At 43.5% G+C, this 23,345-nt stretch overlaps 1 protein-coding gene across 20 annotated transcripts in view; it reads left to right on the top strand.

Annotated features, from left to right (window-relative positions):
• Nucleotides 1-2,121: 2,121 nt before the first annotated feature.
• Nucleotides 2,122-23,345, top strand: part of ZMYM1 (zinc finger MYM-type containing 1) — a 37,477-nt gene continuing 16,253 nt past the window's right edge. For 2 of the 20 annotated variants that reach the window (XM_063666060.1, XM_054441657.2), the window contains exons 1-6: nucleotides 2,146-2,205; nucleotides 11,990-12,326; nucleotides 16,555-16,652; nucleotides 17,128-17,297; nucleotides 19,050-19,122; nucleotides 20,539-20,788. In XM_063666060.1, the coding sequence (XP_063522130.1) occupies nucleotides 12,283-12,326; nucleotides 16,555-16,652; nucleotides 17,128-17,297; nucleotides 19,050-19,122; nucleotides 20,539-20,788 (635 nt within the window). In that variant the 5' untranslated portion in view covers nucleotides 2,146-2,205; nucleotides 11,990-12,282. Of the gene's footprint in view, nucleotides 2,206-11,912; nucleotides 12,327-16,530; nucleotides 16,653-17,127; nucleotides 17,298-19,049; nucleotides 19,123-20,538; nucleotides 22,716-23,345 lie in introns of those variants that run through there. The other 18 variants (XM_063666083.1, XM_054441682.2, XM_063666045.1 and 15 more) reach the window with 17 other exon arrangements.

The raw sequence follows: 23,345 nt of genomic DNA, 5'->3' as shown, positions 1-23,345 counted from the left end.
TACTGCTTGAAATAGTGGGCCAAATTTTCAGATCTATCACTGGGGGTGGTTGGAATATCACATCTCAAAATTATCACACATCCTTACAATTTTTTTATGATATCATGAATCCTACCATTTTTTCAACTCAACTCCCAAGGAAGTTAGTAATGATGATGAAACCACCTTTGCAAGATTATGACTGAGACCATGAAAGAGATCTAACCTAATGGACTCCATCTTGGTTCTAACCTTTAAACTGTCCATGTTCCTTCCTGGACATAGGCTGAACTAACTGTGGGAGGAATTTAGTTTATAGTTTAAAACAAAGACAATAACAGCCCTTTCCCAAAACAAACCTCCTCCTTGCCTGAGGACTAGACTGCCTTTATAAGATTAACAAATTAGCCATAAGATTAGAAATTATGGTTTAGGAGTCATGCAGCTGGAGGCCAAGATTCTGACCCTCCCTAAACTGCTCCTAAGATCAGTGCTTGAGATATTTTGCAGCCCCTGCACTTGATGGATCAGCTGGTACTACCCAGATCGATAAACAGGCTCATCTGATCTTGTGGCCCCCACCAGAGAACTAACTCAGCGCAAGAGGACAGACAGCTTCAACTTCCCATTATTTCATCTCCTACCTAACCAATCAGCACTCCTGGCTCACTGGCTTCCCCCCACCCACCAGTTGTCCTTAAAAACTCTGATTCCCAAATGCTCGAGGAGACTGATTTAAATAATAATAAAATTTCAGTCTCCCGCACAGCTGGCTCTGCGTGAATTACTCTTTCTCTATTGCAATTCCCCATCTTGATAAATGGACTCTGTTTAGGTAGCGGGCAAGGTGAACCCACGGGGCAGTTACCATGACATCACTTGCCTTTGGATGCCCACTGAACCAGGACTCATTTCTGGGTTCCAATCTAATCCCAGTCACTGAGTTGCTGTGTGACTTGGGGCAAATTACCTTTATCCTCTTGCTCTCAGCTTTTCCTTTGGTAGGAAGGGAGCATTAGAGGAGAGATCATTTCAGTAAGGTCCTTTCTAATCCTAACAGTCTAAATAGATTATTATGAATATTAGAAGGTAATAATAAATGTTGGAGAAATTAACTTCAGTTACTCGTATAATATTTCAAATTACCAAAGGGTTTATATTAGATTTGAGGCTAATTCCAAAGGATATTTAAGGACCATAGCAGCAAGGATTAGGAGGCCCTTTTGGTCTGGACCTCACCTTCACAAGGGCCTCAAATTTAGATTTTTGAGAATATCTCCTTTAAAAGTAATTGTCAAATATGATTATAATAAGTTCATCATTCAACCTTATATATATATTTTAGAATCCTCATATGCCTTTAGGAAAAGCACAGTTAGTTCGTCCTATACTTTTTTAGGTGTTGAAAGTATTGTCAAAAAACATTTAAAATATACCATTATTTTTGACATGCAGTTTGGGGTTATTTTAATTTTTTTTTTTTTTTTTTTGAGACGCAGTCTCTCTCTGTCGCTCAGGCTGAAGTGCAGTGGTACAATCTCAGCTCACTGCAACCTCTGCCTCCTGGCTTCAAGCGATTCTCCTGCCTCAGACTCCCAAGTAGCTGGGATTACAGGCGCCCGCCTCCATGCCCGACTAATTTCTGTATTTTTAATAGAGACGGGGTTTCACCATGTTGGTCAGGATGGTCTTGAATTCCTGAACTCAAGCAGTCCACCCGCCTCGGCCTCCCAAAGTGCTGGAATTATAGGTGTGACCCACCACGCCCAGCCTGGGGTCTGCAGAAGCCTGCCTAATCTTTACAAACCTATGATGCAGCCACTACAATTATCCCCATTTCAAGGACGAAGAAATTGAGATTTATAGAAGTTGTCAAATCGCTTACTAGCACACAGCTAATAAGTAGTAAAGCCATCTCTCAAATCCAGGAAATCTAACTGCCCTGCCTGAGCTCTGAGTCAAGGGTCCTACTTTGGCTGCCAGCCAGCGACGACTTCAAGGGTAAGATCCTATGCGGGCCGTAAGGGCTCTTCCCCTCCCCCTCTCCCACTTTTTCTATGCCAAAGTCGCCCTTCCCAACTCAGGGAGCTGGGACCACCCTGGGCCAGCGGCCCTGCGCATGCTCAGCCGCAGAGCACGACGGGAGAGGGGCGGGGTCTGCGGGGCCGTTTCGCTTCGAAGATTGTTTCAGAAGCTTTGGGCGGCGGGCGTCTCTGAGAGAAATTAGTAAGCCTCCTCATGCGGCTCTGGTTTCGGTCTTTACTCCTGCGCCTTACTTGAAAGGGGCAGGGTTTCTGCTGTCGGTCGGAGGGAGGATGACGCGCCGGGTCGGGGTTTTAGAGACGGAGCTTTGAGTGCGGATTCCGCCAGATGGGGGTCGGGAACTCCGGGCCAGGCCCTGACCTGGATTGTGTTTGTCGCCTCCTTTAACCTTGCCCTTATAGACTGGGGGGGGCGGTTAGTGCTCCCCGCTTCCAGCGATTCTCGCCGCCTCCTGCTCCTGTGTAGTAACTGGGCCTTCAGACTTTGGTCTCCCTCCGCAGCCTCCGTTTCAGAAGTCCCATCACACCTGTAGCTCTTCTTCACTGAGCAGTGATTTTTCAAAAGTTTGACTCCTGGCGGGGCGCGGTGCCTCACGCCTGTAATCCCGACACTTTGGGAGGCCCAGGCGGGCGGATCACTTGAGGTCAGAAGTTCGAGACCAGCCTGGCCAACATGGCAAAACCCCGTCTCTACTAAAAGTACAAAAATTAGCTGGGCTTGGTGGCAGGCGCCTGTAATCTCAGCTACTCAGGAGGCTGAGGCAGGAGAATCGCTTGAACCGGGAGGCAGAGGTTGCATTTAGTCGAGATCGTGCTACTGCACTCCAGAGCGAGACCCCGTCTCAAAAAAAAAAAAAGAATGAAATGTTTGCTGAACCCCAAAAGCACAGTTTGAACGCTGCTGATATACAAGATTAATTTTAAGGTATTTGGTATCAGGGACTTTCCTGACATGGCCCATGTCTACTTTTACAGCTTTCCAGTTCCTTCTACTAGCACTCTTGCACTTTTACTTTATCTGCAACAATAGTCCCACTCCTAGTTCCCATATATTTGTGCCGCTTTTTTTTTTTTTGGAGACAGGGTCTCGCTCTTTGGCCCAGGCTGAGTGCAGTGACACGATCACGGCTCACAAGCAGCCTCAGCCTTCCGAGCTTAAGCGATCCTCCCACCTCAGGCTCCAGAGTAGCTGGAACAACAGGTGCTCCCCACTAGGCCCAGCTAATTTTTATATTTTTTGTAGAGACAGGTTATCTCCACGTTGCCTAGGGTAGTCTCGAACTCCTGAATTGAAGCAATCCACCCGCTTGGGCCTCTCAAAGTGCTGGGATTACAGGCTTGAGCCACTGTGCCCAGCTATTTGTGGTTTTGTACATGCTCTCTCTATACCAGGAATATCCGCTATCCTTGGTTGGTAGACACTTTAAAACCCAGCTCAAATTTCACCTCCCAGAAGACTGACCGTCTTTTTTCATTTCTTCTCAGTACCTTGTATATACTTACTGGCTGGGACATCCTACTCATCAATGTAACCCCGTACCAAGGCACTTCGGAAATGATGGCTCTTCATTGCCTGCAGAATTAACCATGGACATTTTAGTTTGGTTTGAAAAACATATAGCCTTCTGCCTCCAGCCTTCCCATCAGGCTAGTAAAAGACCTTGCAGAACTCAGTTGAATAAAATTTTTTTTTTTTTTTTTTTTTTTTTGAGACAGCATTTCACTCTTGTCGCCCAGACTGGAGTGCAGTAGCGCGATCTCAGCTCACTGCAACCTCCACCTCCAGTTCAAGTGATTCTCCTGCCTCAGCCTCCCAAGTAGCTGGGATTACACCACACCTGGCTAATTTTTGTTTAGTAGAGACAGGGTTTCACCATGTTGGCCAGGCTGGTCTAGAACTCCGACCTCAGGTGATCCACCCTCTCAAAGTGCTGGGATTGCAGACAGGAGCCACCGTGCCCGGCCGAATAAAATAAATCTTAGCAAAGTGTAATGTATAAAGAAGTGGTATAATGCAAAGAAATAAGGAATAGGAGTATATCTGCTTCCAGACTCTGTTTTGTTTTTGCTTGTGTCCATACCACACTATCTTAATTTACTGTAGCTTTATAAGCCCTTCCAACTTTTTTTTTTTTTTTTGAGATTGTCTTGGTTATTCTAAGCTCTGTATGCACATTGTATATACATTAGAATTACCCTGCAAATTCCACAAAAACCCCTGCTGGGATTTTCATCTACAGCTTAATTAGGAGAAAAATTAACTTAATATTGACTCTTTCCATCAATGAGCATTTATTTAGATCTTCCTTAATTTCTCTCAGCAATGTTTTGTTTTCACTATAGAGTTCTTTAATAGCTTTCATTAGATTTATTCCTATATTTGATATTTATGATGCTGCAGAAAATGGTTATTTTTATATTTTTCTGTTCTAGTATAAAGAAATAAAATTGATTTTTGTTGTTGTTGTTTTTTGAGATGGAGTCACACTGTGTCACCCAGGCTGGAATGCAGTGAAACAATCTCGGCTCACTGCAGCCTCCGACACCCAGGTTCAAGTGATTCTCCTGTTTCAGCCTCCTGAATAGCTGGGATTACAGGCGCCCACCACCACGCCCAGCTAATTCTCTTGTATTTTTAGTAGATATGGGTTTCACCATGTTAGGCTGGTCTTGAACTCCTGACCTCAGGTAATCCACCCGCCTCTGCCTCCCAAATTGCTAGGATGACAGGCGTGAGCCACTGCACCTGGCCAAAATTTATTTTCGAATGTCTTGCTAAGCTTAATAATTTGGAGATTCTTTTGAATTTTCTTTGTATAGAATCATGTCATCCATGAATAATAACAATTTTACTGCCTTTTCAAAGTTTGTCTTTTATTTTTTCTTGCTTTATTGATCTGACTAGAACTTCTACTACAATGTTGAAGATAAGCGATAAGAAAAATTCTAAAATGCGGATCTTGTATTATCCTGTGATTCTGCTGAATTCACTTATTCTAATAGTTTCTTTTGCGGGGGATGAGTTGGGGGAGGTTCCTTAGAGTTTTCTATATGTAGTCATGTCTACAAATAAAAACAGTTTTCTTCCTTTCCAACTTTTTTTTTTTTTTTTTTAAATAGAGTCTTGCGCTGTCACCCAGGCTGGAGTGCAGTGGCATGATCTGGGCTCACTACAACCTCCACCTCCTGGGTTCATGCAGTTCTCCTGCCTCAGCTTCCTGAGTAGCTGGGATTACAGGCGTGCACCACCATACCCAGCTAATTTTTGTATTTTTAGTAGAGATGGGGTTTCACCACGTTGGCCAGGCTGGTCACGAACTCCTGACCTCAAGTGATCCGCCTGCCTCAGCCTCCCAAAGTGTTGGGATTACAGGCGTGAGCCACCACGCCTGGCCTCCTTTCCAACTTTTATGCTAAATTCCCATCTACTATTTTACTTTAGCTTAAAGAATTTCCTTTAGTGGCTGGGCATGGTGGCTCGCCCCTGTAATCCCAGCACTTTGGAAGGCCGAGGCAGGTGGATCACCTGGGGTCAGGAGTTCCAGACCAGCCTGGCCAACATGGTGAAACCCCGTCTCTACTAATAATACAAAAAATTAGCCGGGAGTGGTAGCGCATGCCTGTAATCCTAGCTACTCAGGAGGCTGAGGCAGGAGAATCGCTTGAACCCGGGAGGTGGAAGTTGCAGTGACCTGAGATTGTGCCATTGCACTCCAGCCTGGACAACAAGAGTAAAACTCTGTCTCCAAAAAAAAAAAAAAAGAATTTCCTGTAGCATTTCTACAGTGTTTTCATTTATCTGAAAATGTCTTTATTTTGCTCTTAATCTTGAAGGATATTTTTACTGAATATAGAATTTTAGGTAGATTTTTCCCCAGCACTTTAAAGATATTACATTGGCCTCTGGGGTTTCATTGTTTCTTTTCTTTTCTTTTTTTTTTTGAGACAAGGTCTCACTCTGTCCCCCAGGCTGGTGCGCAGTGGCTTGATCACAGCTCACTGTAGCCTCACCCTCCCGGCTTAAGCAATCTTACCACCTCGGCCTCCCGAGTAGCTGGGACTCCAGATGCACACCATCATACCCAGCTAATCTTTTAATTGTTTTTAGAGATGGGGGTCTCACTATGCTGCCAGGGGGTGACCTTGAACTCCTGGGCTAAGCAGTCCTTTGTCCTCTACCTCCCGACATGTTCAAATTGCAAGTGTGAATCACCACACCCAACCTTACTGCTTTTAAGATTTTCTTTTTTGGTTTTCACCAGTGTAACTATGACATGCCTACTCGTGTTTTTCTTTATATCTTATTTGTGATTCACAGAGCTTGAATTCATGTGGTTTGATGTTTTTCTTCAGTTTTGGGAAATTGTCCCAAAAAATTGTAGGTATTTTTTGTTATTTTTTTTTTTCGAGACAGTGTCTCAGTCTGTCACCCAGGTTGGTGTGCAGTGGTGTGATCATAGCTCACTGTAACCTGGAACTCTTTCCTGGGCTCAGGTGATCCTCCAGCCTCAGCCTCCCACGTAGCCTGTACTACAGGCATCCACCACCATGCCCAGCTAATTTTTCTAATTTCTTTGTAGAGATGAGGGTCTCACTGTGTCACCCAGGCTGGTCTCGAACTCCTGGGCTCAGACTCCTGCCTTGGCTTCCCAGAGTTCTGGGATTACAGGCATGAGCCACCTTGCCTGGTACTTTCTTTCAAATACTGCTTCTTTTGCGTTGTCTATTTTCTCTTATTCTAGAACTGAATAAGAGATCCCACATGGCACATTATTCTAGATTCTTATTCTAGAACTGAATAGGAATCCCACATGGCACATTATTTCAATTTTCCATGCTTTTATCTCTGTGCATCAGTCTACCTTCTAGCTTGTCTTCTTCACTAATTTGATATTCATCTATTGAATTTTTAATTTCCTCACTGTGTTTTCCAATTCTAGATTTTCCATGTAACTCTTTTTTTTTTTTTTTTTTTTTTTGATGGATTCCAGGTCACTACAGAACTTCTCCATCTTTCCTCTGTTTTCTCAAACATATCCAAGTCCTTGCCTGACAAGAACAATATCTGAGTCACCTGTGGGTTTGTTTCTATTGCCATTTTTTTCCAGTCAGTTTTGGGATTTTAAAAATTCCTCTTCGTCCATAAATTATTACTGGATTCTGGAAATTTTGGATGAACATTATTAGCATCCGGATGTACTCCCTTCAAAGCAGACTAAGGTTGCCATTAGGCACGTGGGTAGTAGTAGCAGATGACATTGATCCTGTTGAGGGTTGATTATAGGCCTTGTTAAGGCTGGTCTATTTCAGTTTGTTCTTTCTTCTTGGAAGTGGTCTCTTTTCCTCCTGGGGCATAGCCATTACTCCTAGGGCAAGGCCCTCCTTGAGTCTCAACCGGAAATCCAGGTCTTTACCAAAACCCCTCTATCTTGCTGGTCTTAAATTTCAACTCTCAACTCAGCATAGCTGCCAGAATCTTATTAGCTCTTTGACGTTTAACTGCTGTGTTCTGTTAAGTTTTTGAAGTCTCACTCTGTAAATGTGCAGTTTAGGAGTCCGCCAATGACTTGGAGGAGGGGAGATTTGTATGCATATTATTTTTCTGTAGTTCCCTCCTCTCCCAGATTGTGCCTCTTAAGTTCCAGCTCCAGTACTTCTAACTGTCTCCTGCTGTTTTCTGCTTGGGTTTCCACTATTTTGTCATGGAAAGTTCCCTTACCAGTAAAGTCTGTTAAATTTTGTAATTAATTCCAGTGAAAGGATTTAGTATGCTAAAGGCTACTCTGTTATGCCTGGATTTATCCGTTTTTTGTTTTGTCTTGTTTTGGTTTTTTTTGGAGACAGAGTCTCGCTCTGTCGCCCAGGCTGGAGTGCAGTGATGTGATCTCGGCTCACTGCAACCTCCGCCTCCTGGATTCAAGCAGTTCTCCTGCCTCAGCCTCCCTAGTAGCTGAGAATACAGGTGCATGCTACCATGCCCTGCTAATTTTTGTATTTTTAGTAAATATGGGGTTTCACCATGTTGGACAGGCTGGTCTTGAACTCCTGACCTCAAGTGATCCTCCCACCTTGGCCTCCCAAAGTGCTGGGATTACAGGTGTGAGCCACTGTGCCCGACCCTGGCTAATTTTTTTTGTATTTTTAGTAGAGACACGGTTTCACCATATTGGCCAGGCTGGTCTCAAACTCCTGACCTCAGGTGATTTACCCGCCTTGGCCTCCAAAAGTTCTGGGATTACATTACAGGTGTGTGCCACCATGCCCGGCCCCATTTTTATTTATTTATTTTTTTTTTGAGACAGAGTCTCGCTCTGTCGCCCAGGCTGGAGTGCAGTGGCACCGTCTCAGCTCACTGCAAGCTCCACCTCGTGGGTTCACGCCCTTCTCCTGCCTCAGCCTCCCGAGTAGCTGGGACTACAGGCACCCACCACCACGCCCGGCTAATTTTTTGTATTTTTAGTAGAGACAGGGTTTCACCGTGTTAGCCAGGATGGTCTCGATCTCCTGACCTCGTAATCCACCCGCCTCGGCCTCCTAAAGTGCTGGGATTACAGGCGTGAGCCACTGCACCCGGCCCCCATATTATTTTTACTTCATGCTAGTCTGTTAAAATCTGGAGCTCAGTTGGTTTCCAAACTGCATAGGATCTGATTAGGCAGAAATGACTTTTGCAGGAAGGAAAGCAGTATGAGGACAAGTAAAGTGAGGAGGTTAAGGTGCAGCTGATTCTTTGCCTTGACATCTGTCTCCCTTTCCCTCTGGCCCAAAGAGGAGGATAGTATTTTCTCCTGTGGTTGTTGTAGATCTCCCTTTGGCTGCAGCTGTCCTTTGCTGACCCTGAAACCACCTCCTTGACTACATTCCAGCTTCAGGGACAATAGCCTCTTTCCTGGAACAGTCATTCCTAGGGCTCTCCTGGGCCTGCCCTTTCCTGCCTTTGGTGTGGCACATGCCAACCACCTAGCTCTAATAGGGAATTATTGTTGTTAAATCAGTATTCTGTATCCCTAATTCCCAGCCTAGTTTTGAAATGTACTTGTGGTTGGAGTGCTAGGTTCACACTGGCCCTTAGCATTTGTGGGGTCCTTGCTAAGAGTATGAATGGAAGCCCACATACTCTGTGTCTAAATATTTAAAAGTTATAAATTAAGCTAACACATCATGGAATAAAATGAGTTCCATCCTCCTGCCGTGACAAATACACCTTTGTAATGACCAAATAGAAAAATACATGTAAAGCTGTGGTTTTCAGGACTGAAAGTAAGCAAATTATCAATGATGACAGAATTCAATTTTAGGTATTATGTTTAAACACTATATTTGGGTTACTCATGGTAAATTGTTATCACAGAAAATATAGAAGATTTGAATTTCATTATATAAATCACTGTCATTCATAATGTGGCTTTTTAAAATCATTTCTTCAAGTCATATTTATATTCATAAAGAATTTTAAGGCTTTTTCCCAAAATTTTCAATATATACAGAATTTTAAGGTTTTTTCCCAAAATTTTCAATACTGGGTTATTAGTTTATTTTATTTATTTATTCTGAGATGGAATCTTACTCTGTCACACAGGCTGGAGTGTGGTGGCACAATCGTATCTCACTGCAACCTCTGCCTCCCAGGTTCAGGTGATCCTCCCGCCTCAGCCTCCTGAGTAGCTGGGACTACAGTCTGGGCTATTTATAAAAAGCAGAAAATGACTGTTTGTTGCTAAATTTGTTCAACTCTGTTTCCAATCAAGATTATAACTTAATCTGTAGCAGTAAAAAAATAGTCTCTATATAAATTAGTTTTGAGATTGTATGTCTGTGAATCTTATTCATCGTCATGCAGTTTCCTTTCATTATTGTAACTGCCTTATATTTCATTGAAATCTCATGCAATTTTTTTTCAATTAAAAAATCCTTTTTTTTTCTTTTGAGATGCAGTTTCGCACTGTCGCCCAGGCTTGAGTGCAGTGGCCCGATCTCACTGCATCCTCCGCCTCCTGGGTTTAAGCAATTCTCTGCCTCAGCCTCCCAAGTAGCAGGGATTACAGGTGCCCACCACCATGCTCAGCTAATTTTTTTTGTATTTTTAGTAGAAATGGGGTTTTGCCATCTTGGCCAGGCTGATCTTGAACTCCTGACCCTGTGATCCACCCACCTCAGCCTCCCAAAGTGCTGGGATTACAGGCGTGAGCCACCGCACCTGGCCTTTTGTTGTTGTTGTTGAGATGGAGTCTTGCTCTGTCGTACCCAGGCTGGAGTGCAGTGGCACGATCTTCGCTCACAGCAGCCTCCACCTCCCAGGTCAAGAGATTCTCCTGTCTCAGCCTCCCCAGACCTGGAACTACAGGTGTGTGCCACCACACCTGACTAATTTTTTGAATTTTTAGTAGAGATGGGGTTTCACCATGTTGGCCAGGCTAGTCTCGAACTCCTGACTTCAGGTAATCTGCCCGCCTCAGGCTCCCAAAGTGCTGGGATTACAGAGGTGAGCCACTGTGCCCGCCCAAAAATTCATTTTTTAACAGTAGTTTGAACCATCAGGGTTATATAAATACTATTGTACTAATTTTCCAGGAGGAATCTGGATGATATCCCCTGGAGGTCTATATGTGTATCTGGAAATAACTCTTGAAACTTGCATTTTCTTTTTTTTTTTTTTGAGATGGAGTTTCGCTCTTCTTGCCCAGGCTGGAGTGCAATGGCGCAATCTCCGTTCACTGCAACCTCTGCTTCCTGGGTGCAAGTGATTCTCTTGCCTCAGCCTCCCAAATAACTGGGATTACAGGCATGCACCACCACGCTCGGCTAATTTTTTGTATTTTTGGTAGAGACGGGGTTTCTCCATGTTGGTCAGGCTGGTCTCAAACTCCCGACCTCAGGTTATCAGCCCACGTTGGCCTCCCAAAGTGCTGGGATTACAGGCGTGAGCCACCGGGCCTGGCCTCAAAACTTGCAGTTTCTTTGTGATCTCGTGTTTTATTTTAAGAATGAATATGGGCCGAGTGCAGTGGCTCATGCCTGTAATCCCAGCACTTTGGGAGGCTGAGGCCAGTGGATCATGAGGTTAGGAGTTCAAGACGAGCCTGGCCAAGATGGTGAAACCCGGTCTCTACTAAAAATACAAAACTTAGCCAGGCATGCTGGCTGGTGCCTATAATCCCAGCTACTCAGGAGGCTGAGGCAGATAATTGGTTGAACCTGGGAGGCAGAGGTTGCAGTGAGCTGAGATTGTGCCACTGCACTCCAGCCTGGGCGACAGAGAGAGATTCCGTCTCAAGAAAAAAAAAATGAATGTGAATTTTGTTGTCTGCCCTTATCATATTTCTCTCTTTGGTTTAAATTAAAATATTTTGTGGCCGGGCGCGGTGGCTCACGCCTGTAATCCCAACACTTTGGGTGGCCGAGGCGGGCGGATCACAAGGTCAGGTGATCAAGACCATCCTGGCCAACATGGTGAAAACCCATGTTGGGTTTTCTACTAAAAATACAAAAATTAGCTGAGTGTGGTGGCGCGTGCCTGTAATCCCAGCTACTCAGGATGCTGAGGCAGGAGAATCGCTTGAACCCGGGAGGTGGAGGTTGCAGTGAGCCGTGATTGTACCACTGCACTCCAGCCTGGGCAACAGAGTGAGACTCCATCTCAAAATGTGTGTATGTGTATATATATATTTTATATTACTACCAAGTAGTATTGCCCAGCAGGAAGATGTGCAACATTCGTCCTTTGACTATTAATACCTGTACTCTTTCATACTATGATTTAGCCCTAGTTTGGAAAGATGAGTAGGGCTATATTAAAAGGAAGTCTGTAGGACTTATTTTACTCTAATGTGCATCTTGTTGGAAAAGGAAGTAATGGATCTGTCACTAATACATGTTTTGCTCTTCTTATAGCCAAACAAATGTTGCATAGCATTTTCCCTTGCCTCAGAAATTTTCAGGATGCTTTCCTTTTTTTTTTTTTGAGACAGTCTCACACTCTTGCCTGAGCTGGAGTGCAATGGCATGATCTCGGCTCACTGCAACGTCTGCCTCCCAGATTCAAGCGATTCTACTGCCTCAGCCTCCCGAGTAGCTGGGATTATAGGCGCCCACCACCACGCCCGGCTAATTTTTTGTATTTTTTAGTGGAGATGGGGTTTCACTGTGTTGGCCAGGCTGGTCTTGAACTCCTGACCTCCTGATCCACCCACCTCAGCCTCCCAGAGCGCTGGGATTTTAGGCATGAGCCACTGCACCCAGCCTCCACTATTTTTATGTTTGTATGATGACACGTTTGAAGGAGTTGCAAGATGCCAAAGCTTATAGGTACTTTGTTTTGTTTTGTCTTACAAATAACGATAATTGTACCTCACGTAAACCTCATTGGCTGTGATACCACCACTGCACAAAACTCGGTGCTTTGTTTTTAATTGATGTTTAGACTTGCATGGCATATGTACTTCCAGGTGAAGGGAATCTACCTAATGACAAATAGTTAATTTTTAGCAAGTTTTGCTTTACTGCTTGTGTATAATGCTCAAATGGACTGGACAGAGGCTGTATGAGCTATTTATTGCACTTGACACTCAGGTCTTATTTAATCTGCATTGGGATAGGAACTTTCAACAAAAGCTGAGCTAAAGATGGAAATGAGGGAAGGTGGTTGAGCCCCAATCACAGAAATAAAAAATAATGGCAGAATTACTTGGGTCTTTCATGTACTAACCCAGAATAAAACCATAGTCCTGGAATTACTCCTGTAAGAGGTTTTTTGTTTTTTTTTTTCTTTTTTTGAGTCCGTTATTCTAAGTGATCCTGTAACAACTTCAACTTCTCCACATTTGTGTTAGTTATCATCTGCCCTCCATAATGATTAGTTGCAAGGCTTTTTTTTTTTTTTTTTTTTTTGAGACGGAGTCTTGTTCTGTCACCCAGGCTGGAGTGCAGTGGCGTGATCTTGGCTCACTGCAAGCTCTGCCTCCCGGGTTCACGCCATTCTCCTGCCTCAGCCTCCCGAGTAGCTGGGACTACAGGTGCCCGATATAAGGCTCTTTTTTTTTTTTTTTTTTTTTTTGAGACGGAGTCTCGCTCTGTCGCCCAGGCTGGAGTGTAGTGGCACGATCTCTGCTCACTGCAAGCTCCGCCTCCCGGGCTCATGCCATTCTCCTGCCTCAGCCTCCCGGAGTAGCTGGGACTACAGACACTCGCCACCACGCCTGGCTAATTTTTTTGTATTTTTAGTAGAGATGGGGTTTCACCATGTTAGCCAGGATGATCTTGATCTCCCGACCTCGTGATCCACCCGCCTCGGCCTCCCAAAGTGCTGGGATTACAGGCATGAGCCACCGAGCCTGGCCTATAAGGCTCTTTTTTAAGGATCTAGGAGACAGGAAGACTTGCACTCTGAAGCCAAGCTAGGGTGGCAGGAATGGAAAGAGTTCCAAAGGATTTAGAATCAGAGGTAACAGCTACCAGATAAGTGGAAAGTAGGCCTCAGTCAAGGAAAAAGGAGAAAACAAGGAAACAATCTGTCTTTGAAAAAGAGACCTTGCTGGGAGGGATAGCATTAGAAGCTATACCTAATACAGGTGACAGGTTGATGGGTGCAGCAAACCACCATGGCATGTGTATACCTATATAACAAAACTGCACGTTCTGCACATACACCCCAGAACTTTAATGAAAAAAGAAAAAGAGACCTTGCTTTCGTAGTTCCTCAAAAGTTGTAAGATTGACCAAAAAGGAATCTATTGATTTGGATAGTGAGGAGAAGCAGGCAGGCATGTGTGATGGGAAAATAGACTTAAGACTTATTTGACTGGGTGTGGTGGCTCACACCTGTAATCCCAGCACTTTGGGAAGCCGAGGTGGGTGGATCACCTGAGGTCGGGAGTTCGAGACCAGCCTGACCAACATGGAGAAACCCCGTCTCTACTAAAAATACAAAATTAGCCGGGCGTGATGGCACATGCCTGTAATCCCAGCTACTCGGGAGGCTGAGGCAGGATAATCACTTGAACCTGGGAGGCTGTGGTTGCAGTGAGCTGAGATCGCACCATTGCACTCCATCCTGGGCAACGAGAGCAAAACTCTTGTCTCAAAAAAAAAAAAAGACTTAATTAAAAGGTAGATTGATCTAATTTCATAATTAGATTTAGGGAGAAGAAGAATAATTCCACGTTAATCCTAGATTTCTGGCATGGGAAATTAGGTATATGACACTGCTATTTACCAAAAAAGGGAATATCTGTAAAGCAGGTTTGTGGGAGTAATAAAAGAATATAGTTTTACTGAGGCAAGAGGATTGCTTGAGACCAGAGTTCAAATCCCTTGAGTTTGAGGGACCTGTGGAACATTCAAGTGGAGATATTTATTTATTTATTTATTTATTTATTTATTTATTTATTTATTTATTTTGAGACGGAGTCTCCCAGACTGGAGTGCGGTGGCGCGATCTCGGCTCACTGCAAGCTCCGTCTCCCAGGTTCACGCCATTCTCCTGCCTCAGCCTCTCAGTAGCTGGGACTACAGATGCCTGCCACCACGCCCAGCTAATTTTTTTTGTATTTTTAGTAGAGACGGGGTTTCACCATGTTAGCCAGGATGATCTTGATCTCCTGACCTCATGATCCACCCGCCTCAGCCTCCCAAAGTGTTGGGATTACAGGCGTGAGCCACTGCCCCGGCCAAGTGGAGATATTTAATAGGCAATTAGGTATATGGGCCACAGCTCAGGAATGTTGGGGAAAAACAGCCCATAGGTGATAGTTGAATCTGAGGTTGTGATCGTAGGCCGGGCGCAGATGGACACCTGTCATTCGAGCACTTTGGGAGGCGGAGGTGAGAGGATCACTTGAGCCCAGGAGTTCAAGATCAGTCTGGGCAACATAGTGAGACACCTTCTCTACAAAAAAAAAAAAAAAAATTAGCTGGGCACTGTGGCATATGCCTGTGGTCCCAGCTACGCGGGAGACTAAGGTGGGAGAATTGCTTGATCCCAGGAGGGGGAGGCTGCAGTGAACTGAGATAGTGCCACTGCCTGAGTGATAGAGCGAGACCTTGTCTCAAAAAAAAAAAAAAGAGAGAGAAAGACTTGTTTTTTGTTTGTTTTGTTTTGTTTTGTTTTGTTTTTTTGAGATGGAGTCTCGCTCTGTCTCCCAGGCTGGAGTGCAATGGCACAATCTTGGCTCACTGCAACCTCTGCCTCCCGTTTTCAAGTGATTCTCCTGCCTCAAGCCTCCAGAGTAGCTGGGATTACAGGCGCCTGCCACCATGCCCAGCTAATTTTTGTATTTTTAGTAGAGACGGGTTTTTGCCATGTTGGCCAGGCTTGTCTCGAACTCCTCACCTCAGGTGATCCACCTGCCTCGGCCTCCCAAAGTGCTGGGATTACAGGCATGAGCCACTGCGCCCAGCCAAAGACTTGGTTTTTTTGTTTGTTTGAGACAGAATCTCGCTCTGTTGCCCAGGCTGGAGTGCAGTGGTGTGATCTCAGTTCACTGCAGCCTCTGCCTCCTGGGTTGAAGTGATTCTCCTGCCTTAGCCTCCTGAGTAGCTGAGATCACAGGCACACACCACCACACCCGGTTGATTTTTTTTTGTATTTTTAGTAGAGACGGGGTTTTGCCTTTTTCGCCAGGCTAGTCTCAAACTCCTGACCCCAGGTGATCCACCCGTCTTGGCCTCTCAAAGTGCTGGGATTACAGGCGTGAACCACTGCGCCCGGCCAACAGGTCTTGTCTTGTCTTGTCTTTTTTCTTTTCTTTTCTTTTCTTTCGTTTCTTTCTTTCGTACCTTCCTTTCTTTCTTTCTTTCCTTTCTTTTCCTTTTCTTTTCTTTCTTTTCTTTCTTGACAGAGTCTCGCTCTGTCACCCAGGCTGGAGTGCAATGGCGTGATCTTGGCCCACTGCAACCTCTGCCTGCCAGGTTCAAGCTATTCTCCTGCCTCAGCCTACCGAGTAGCTGGGATTACCAGCGCACGCCACCAAGCCTAATTTTTTGTATTTTTAGTAGAGATGGGATTTCAGCATGTTGACCAGACTGGTCTCAAACTCCTGATCTCACGTGATCCACCCACCTCAGCCTCCCAGAGTGTTGGGATTACAGGCGTGAGCCACTGTGCCCAGCCAACTTCGTTATTTTTTTAAAGCCAGGATTTCAAGATCATAGAGCAGGCAAGTTGAGTACTGGGGAATTGTGTTTTTGAGGAACACAAACATTTTAGAAGCAGGTAAAATAAGTAATTGTGAAAAATACTGGCAAAGAGGTAAAATGAGAAATAGGAGACCTCGGAGTAAGAAAAATGAAAGGAATTTCAAGAATGGGGAAAGGGGTGGTCAGAGAGGGTGGATAGCTTTAGATTCTAGAATGTATTTAAATGCTTATATCCTGGAATCAATAGGAGGGGAAGAGGAACTGAAGCAAATGAGAAGGATAACTGGAGGGCAGAGAGGGGTAGTGAGTACAGATTGGGTTAACCTCAGATAGAAAGCTTTACATTTCTTTTTTGTTTGTTTGTTTGTTTGTTGAGACACAGTCTCATTCTGTCGCCCAGGCTGGAGTGCAGTGGCTCAATGTCCATTCACTGCGACCTCCACCTCCCAGGTTCAAGCGATTCTCGTGCCTCAGCCTCCCGAGTAGCTGGGATTACAGGTATGTGCCACCACAACCCGGCTAATTTTTGTATTTTTAGTAGAGATGGGGTTTCACCATGTTGGCCAGGCTGGTCTCAAACTCCTGACCTCAAGTGATCTGCCCGCCTCGGCCTCCCAAAGTGCTGGGTTTACAGGCATGAGCCACCAACCCAGGCCGAAAGCTTTACATTTTCTACTATTGAAAAGTTAAAAATAAACTTGTAAGTTTTGGTGGTTTTATGCTGCATTCAGTCTTGGAGGAACAGAAATGGAGACTATTTCCAGAAGAAGGCACAGAGTTGGTAGCAGCTACCAGAGAAGTATAAAGCAAAACTATATTGAAGAATAATGGATGAAAGGAAAGAAGCCAGTGTTCTTACAGTGAAGGAACCTTGATGCCAAGCTGTCTAAAGACCCTTTTGTGGTTCTAGAAAATTACCATATTTAAAAGGACTGATTTTAAAATCAAACTCTTTATCAATATTTTATTTTAGGAATCTGGAAACTGTTCTTCAGGAAGAAACCCATTAGTTTGGAACTGGAGAATTCCTTTGCATCAGATACTAAAATGAAAGAACCACTGTTAGGTGGTGAGTGTGACAAGGCAGTGGCATCACAGCTGGGGCTGCTAGATGAAATTAAGACAGAACCCGACAATGCTCAAGTAAATATTTTCCCTTATTTCCATTATTTCTAGAGCAGCATTTAACTATAAATTTTAGTTACGAAGGTGCTGAAATTATTCATTGAAAAACTCAAATCCTTATCTCCTCCAAAGCAGTTAATTAAATAATACAAGGTATATGGTGTTAAGTGCCACTACAAGTATATGTAAGAAAATGATTTGAGGAAAGATTAGACTGTTTGGAATTGGGTTTTTGCGTAGGTAAAAGGATTGTTTAGGGTGTTGTGGGCCTAGCTAAGGTTAACACTTTTTTTTTTTTTTTTTTTTTTAACCAGATTCTACTTCCAGAGAAGGTTAACACAGTTTGTTTTTGTTTTTCTTAACTTACAAACAATACAAATTACATTTTTTAATCTAAATTAATTTTTTATGTAAATTAAAAAAAATTTTTTAGACATATCACTAAAGAACCTATAAAGGATGAACTGACTTGAGCTGTGAGTATTGTTTAAGTAGGGAAAACATTCCTTAGAATGTTTGTATATATGGCCAGGCACAGTGGCTCACACCTGTAATCCCAGAACTTTGGGAGGCCAAGGTGGGAGGATCACCTGAGCCCAAGAGTTTGAGACCAACCGGATGACAAGACCTTGTCTCTATAAAAAATACAGAAATTAGCCAGGCATAGTGGTGCACGCCTGTAGTCTCAGCTACTTGAGAGACTACAGCAGGAGGATCGCTTGAGCCCAGGAATTCAAGGAAGCGGTGAGCTATGATTGTGCCATTGCACTCCAGCCTGGGTAATGAAGCGACACCCCATCTCTTAAAAAAAAAAAAAAAAAAGGAATGTTTGTGTATGAACTGTGAACCAGCTGAAAGTTCTAATGAAAGAAAAAAATCACTAAAAAGAGTAATTTATTTGTAGTATTCTATTTAGAAATAGCCTAAAGTAGATTAATATTAAATAAGGGTATGCTTACCATTGAGTTGTTAACACTGGGGAATGTTACTCATCTAGGAACTATCTATTGCTTCTTCATGCCATGGACGTTCAGGCATAGGTCAAGTTTAGATATGGTGGCTATGAAATTGCCTCCTGCTCTGAAAAAATTGTCCTTTGTAAGAATCATTCTGCCCAATTAACAATTTCTGGGGTTAAGGTCTTTATGAAGACAATTAGCTGTTAATGATTAGAGCAAGGAGGGAAGGCTGGGTGTGGTGGCTCATGCCTTGTAATCCCAGCATTTTGGGAGGGTGAGACAGGCAGATCACTTGAGGCCAGGAGTTCAAGACCATGAGCAACATCTCCACTAAAAATTAAAAAATTAGCCGGGCATGGAGGCATGTGCCTGTAGTCTCAGCTACTTGGGAGGCTGAGGCACAAGAATCACTTGAACCCAGAAGTAGGTTATAGTGAGACGAGATCGCGTCACTGTACTCCAGCCTGGGTGACAGAGTGAGATCTTGTCTCAAAAAAAAAGAAAAAAAAAACAAGTAGGGAAAATAGTTGTAATTCAATATGTCTGCTCCCTATTGATAGTGAATGGAGGGATTTTGTTGACAAAGATTCTGATGTCACACCTGGATACCATAGAAAATAATGTATTGGGTGATTGGTGTTGTCAGCCAAAGAGCACCAAAAGGGTAGTGCATACCTGTGTATTTTGGTTCAATTCAGTTATACAATTCATTGACCAGACCTGACCACAATTTATCATTTTCTGAATTGAATGACTGGTTGTCTTAAATTCATTGTATTCATTATTTTTAATTTTTTTTTTTTCTTTTTAGGAGTATTGTCATAGGCAACAGTCCAGAACTCAAGAGAATGAACTGAAAATAAACGCTGTGTTTTCAGAGAGTGGTAATATAATTATTTAAGTTAATTATGTTTATTCAGACCAATATGATAGCTGATTCATTCTTTTTTAATGCCTTTGAATATTGCTTTGTTTGTGTTGGGTTTTAAGTCCAGGAGAAGTAACCTGTAAGAAAATGAAAGAGGCCATGCACAGTGGCTGACGCCTGTAATCCCAGCACTTTGGGAGGCCAAGGCAGGCGGATCATGAGGTCAGGAGTTTGAGACCAGTTTGGACAACATAGTGAAACCCTGTCTCTACTACAAATACAAAATTAGCCAGGCGTGGTGGCGCATGCCTGTAATCCCAGCTACTCAGGAGGCTGAGGTAGGAGATTTGCTTGAACCTGGGAGGCAGAGGTTGTGGTGAGCCAAGATTGCACCACTGCACTCTAGCCTGGGCAACGGAGCGAGACTCCGTCTAAAAAAAAAAAAAAGAGAAGAAAATGAAAGAGGCTGGGCATGGTGTCTCATGCCTGTAATCCCAACATTTTGGGAGGCCAAGGTGGAAGGATCAGCTTGAGGGCAGGAGTTTGAGACCAGCCTGGGCAACATAGTGAGATCCCGTCTCTATAGAAAATTTAAAAACCAGGTGTGTTGGTGCATGCCTATAGTCCCAGCTACTTGGGAGGCTGAGGCGGGAGGTTTTTTTTTTTTTTGAGATGGAGTTTCCGCTCTTGTTGCCCAGGCTGGAGTGCAATGGCACAATCTTGGCTCGCTGCAACCTCTGCCACCCAGGTTCAAGCAGTGCTCCTGCCTCAGCCTCCCAAGTAACTAGGATCACAGGCACATGCCACCACACCCAAATAATTTTGTTTGTTTTGAGATGGAGTCTCGCTCTGTTGCCAGGCTGGAGGGCAGTGCATTATCTCGCTTCACTGCAGCCTCCACCTCTCAGGTTCAAGCGATTCTCCTGCCTCAGCCTCCTGAGTAGCTGGGCCTACAGGCATGTGTCACCATGCCCAGCTAATTTTTATATTTTTAGTAGAGACAGGGTTTCACCATGTTCCCATGATGGTCTCAATCTCTTGAACTCGTGATCCACCCACCGTGGCCTCCCAAAATGCTGGAATTACAGACATTAGCTGCCACACCTGGCTAATTTTGTATTTTTAATTGAGATGGAGTTTCACCATGTTGGCCAAGCTGGTCTTGAACCCTGACCTCAGGTGATGCACCTGCCTCGGCCTCCCAAAGTGCTGGGATTACAGGCATGAGCCACCGTACCAGCTGGTGAGAGGGTCACTTGAGTACAGGATGTCAAGGCTGCAGTGAGCCATGATCATATCACTACACTGCCTAGAGTGCAAAAGAGGGCAACAGGGCAAGACCCTGTCTCTAAAAAAAGAAAGAAAATAAAAGAATGCCTACTTAATTTTGTGTAAATACCAATTTTTTTTTCTCCCTCTTGTGTTTTTATAGCTTCACAGTTGACTGCAGGCATTCAGCTTTCTCTGGCATCATCTGGCATGAATAAAATGCTTCCTTCAGTTTCAACCACAGCTATTCAGGTTTCCTGTGCTGGTTGTAAAAAAATTCTCCAGAAGGGGCAAACTGCTTATCAGAGGAAAGGATCTGCTCAACTTTTCTGCTCCATACCATGCATCACTGAATACATTTCATCTGCCAGTTCACCAGTTCCTTCTAAGAGAACTTGTTCAAACTGCTCAAAGTATATAATTCTAAATTATGTCCCCTTTTATTTCCCTTCCTTGTTCTTGATCATAGTCTTAGTTGTAATTTCTACATTTTCTTTTTTTATTTTTTGAGACTGAGTTTCACTCTAGTTGCCCAGGCTGGAGTGCAGTGGCGCGATCTCGGCTCACTGCAGCTTCCGCCTCCTGGGTTCAACCGATTCTCCTGCCTCAGCCTCCCAAGTAGCTGGGATTACAGCCATGCACCACCATGCCCGGCTAATTTTGTATTTTTTAGTAGAGATGGGGTTTCGCCATATTGGCCAGGCTGGTCTTGAACTCCTGACCTCAGGTGATCCGCACACCTTGGCCTCCCAAAGTGCTGGGATTACAGGTGTGAGTCACTGCGCCCGGCCATTTTCATTTCTTTTGAAGACATGTCGTCTTGGTTTAGTAAAAAGAAGTTTTTTCTACTTTTAGTTCCTCTGATGGATTCTCTAGAAATATTTTTTTGCAGAAATTAACATGTGAAAAGTACTGTTTCTCTTCACCTTTAAGAGACTTCCAAAACTTATTTTGCTACTCTTTTCATTTGAAATTCTCTGTAAGTGGGATTATTGTTTATCCATTCTGTTCTATTTAACTGTATAGGGAGCAACCTACTAAAAAATTAATCCTATGACAATTAGTTTGGATTTTCCAAGATGTGAAATAATATTATATTTCTTTTATAATGGTAAATGAAGTGATTCTTTTGAAAAATTGATGGCCATAGACAAACCTACATGTCTCTATGTAATCTTTTAAAAATTTATGTGAGAATGTGTGAAGAATCAGTGTCATTTTGGCTTTGAGAGTCCTAAGGCAGTATAATTATGGTTGTTAGCACTTAGGATATGCTAATTTTTAAGTGTTCTTGTTCAGAACAAGAGAATTCATAGGCAACCACAGTGCTTCTAAATATAACAAATTTCTTTCAAATAATACTTGTTTTGGACTCAGGTTGCCATAATTTGAATTTTGCTTCTTCTGTTTAGTTATATTTTACTACTCAGAGTTTCATCCCTGAGTTGCTAGATCAGCATCACCCAAGAGTTTGTTAGAAATGCACTTTCTCAGGCTGGGCGCAGTGGCTCACGCCTGTTATCCTAGCACTTAGGGAGGCCGAGGTGGGCAGAATGCCTGAGCTCAGGAGTTCAAGACCAGCCTGGGCAACACAGTGAAACCCTGTCTCTACTAAAATACAAAAAAATTAGCCGAGCACTGTGGCATGCACCTGTAATCCCAGCTACTTGGGAGGCTGAAGCAGTAGAATTGCTTGAACCCGGGAGGCCAAAGTTGCAGTGAGCTGAGATCGGGCCACTGCACTCTAGTCCGGGCGACAGAGTGAGACTCCGTCTCAAAAAGAAAAAAAAAGAAATGCACTTTCTCCGGTCTTACCCTGACTTGCTGATTCAGAACTGCATTTATCCCCATGTGATTCCTATACATGCTAAAGTTGGAGCAGTATTGAGAACTTCTTTGTTACTTAGTATTCTTATCTGTTTTTGATAAATGTACAAAAGAATTATGAGCATTAAATAGTATATTTAAGTGGTCAGAACAATACTAACATGTAATAAGAACTCAATAAATGTTAACTATTATTATTCTCTTAACAAACTCACAAACTCTTTTGATGGGTTTGCTTCAGCTCCTCTGGCTGCTGCTTCAGTTATTATCTGTTGCTTCAGGTCTTATTCCATGGAGCGTTACTTACCATTCTCTTTTGCTTTTCAACCCTTCAATACTATACTAGTCTTTCGTCTTTTTACTTTTTTGCTATGGGCCATATAGTACTCTCTTCAGCCTGCTTTCTCTCCCTGCAGAATCATAAAACTGGAAGGGACCTTAGAGACTCACTACACATCTTCAGCAGATGTCCCAGACAGATTGAAAAAGGCTGAAGCAGGAAAGATTTAGTGTGTAAGTTCTCCTAGGCATGGAAATCCAATATGAGTAAAAATCTGAGATAAGTTTTACTTCCTCTAGAATAAAATTTTTTTATAAAAAATATTATATTGTAGTGGGTAGAAAGATGGTAGTAAATTTTAGGCTGGGGAAGGCCATCCATGATTCAGAGTAGATTGCTTTTTTCAAAACTTAAAAATTCCACATTAATTAGCCTTTTATATAAATTTTAGCTATTCTTCTGGGGTTTTTTATCTTCCAGTGAAACTATCCTGAACTGAAAATAATTTTCAGTTACTTATTTATTTATTTTTGCAGAGACAGAGTCTCACTATGTTTCCCAGGCTGATATTAAACTCCTGAGTTCAAGTGATCCTCCTGCCTTGGTCTCCCAGGATTATAGGTGTGAGCCACCGTGCTGATTTTCAGTTTTGTTTGTTTGTTTGTTTTGTTTTGTTTTGTTTGAGACGGAGTCTCGTCTCGCTCTGTCACCCAGGCCAGAGTGCAATGGTGCAATCTTGGCTTACTGCAACCTCCACCTCCTGGGTTCAAGCAATTCTCCTGCCTCAGCCTCCCAAGTAGCTGGGATTACAGGTGTGTGCCACTGCGCCCAGCTAGTTTTTTTATTTTCAGTAGAGATGCGGT

This window comes from Pongo pygmaeus, chromosome 1 (genome assembly GCF_028885625.2).
Source record: "Pongo pygmaeus isolate AG05252 chromosome 1, NHGRI_mPonPyg2-v2.0_pri, whole genome shotgun sequence".
Classification (NCBI taxonomy): domain Eukaryota; kingdom Metazoa; phylum Chordata; class Mammalia; order Primates; family Hominidae; genus Pongo; species Pongo pygmaeus.
Note: the sequence above shows the minus strand (reverse complement) of the source record. Positions and strands in the feature narration are given on the sequence as shown.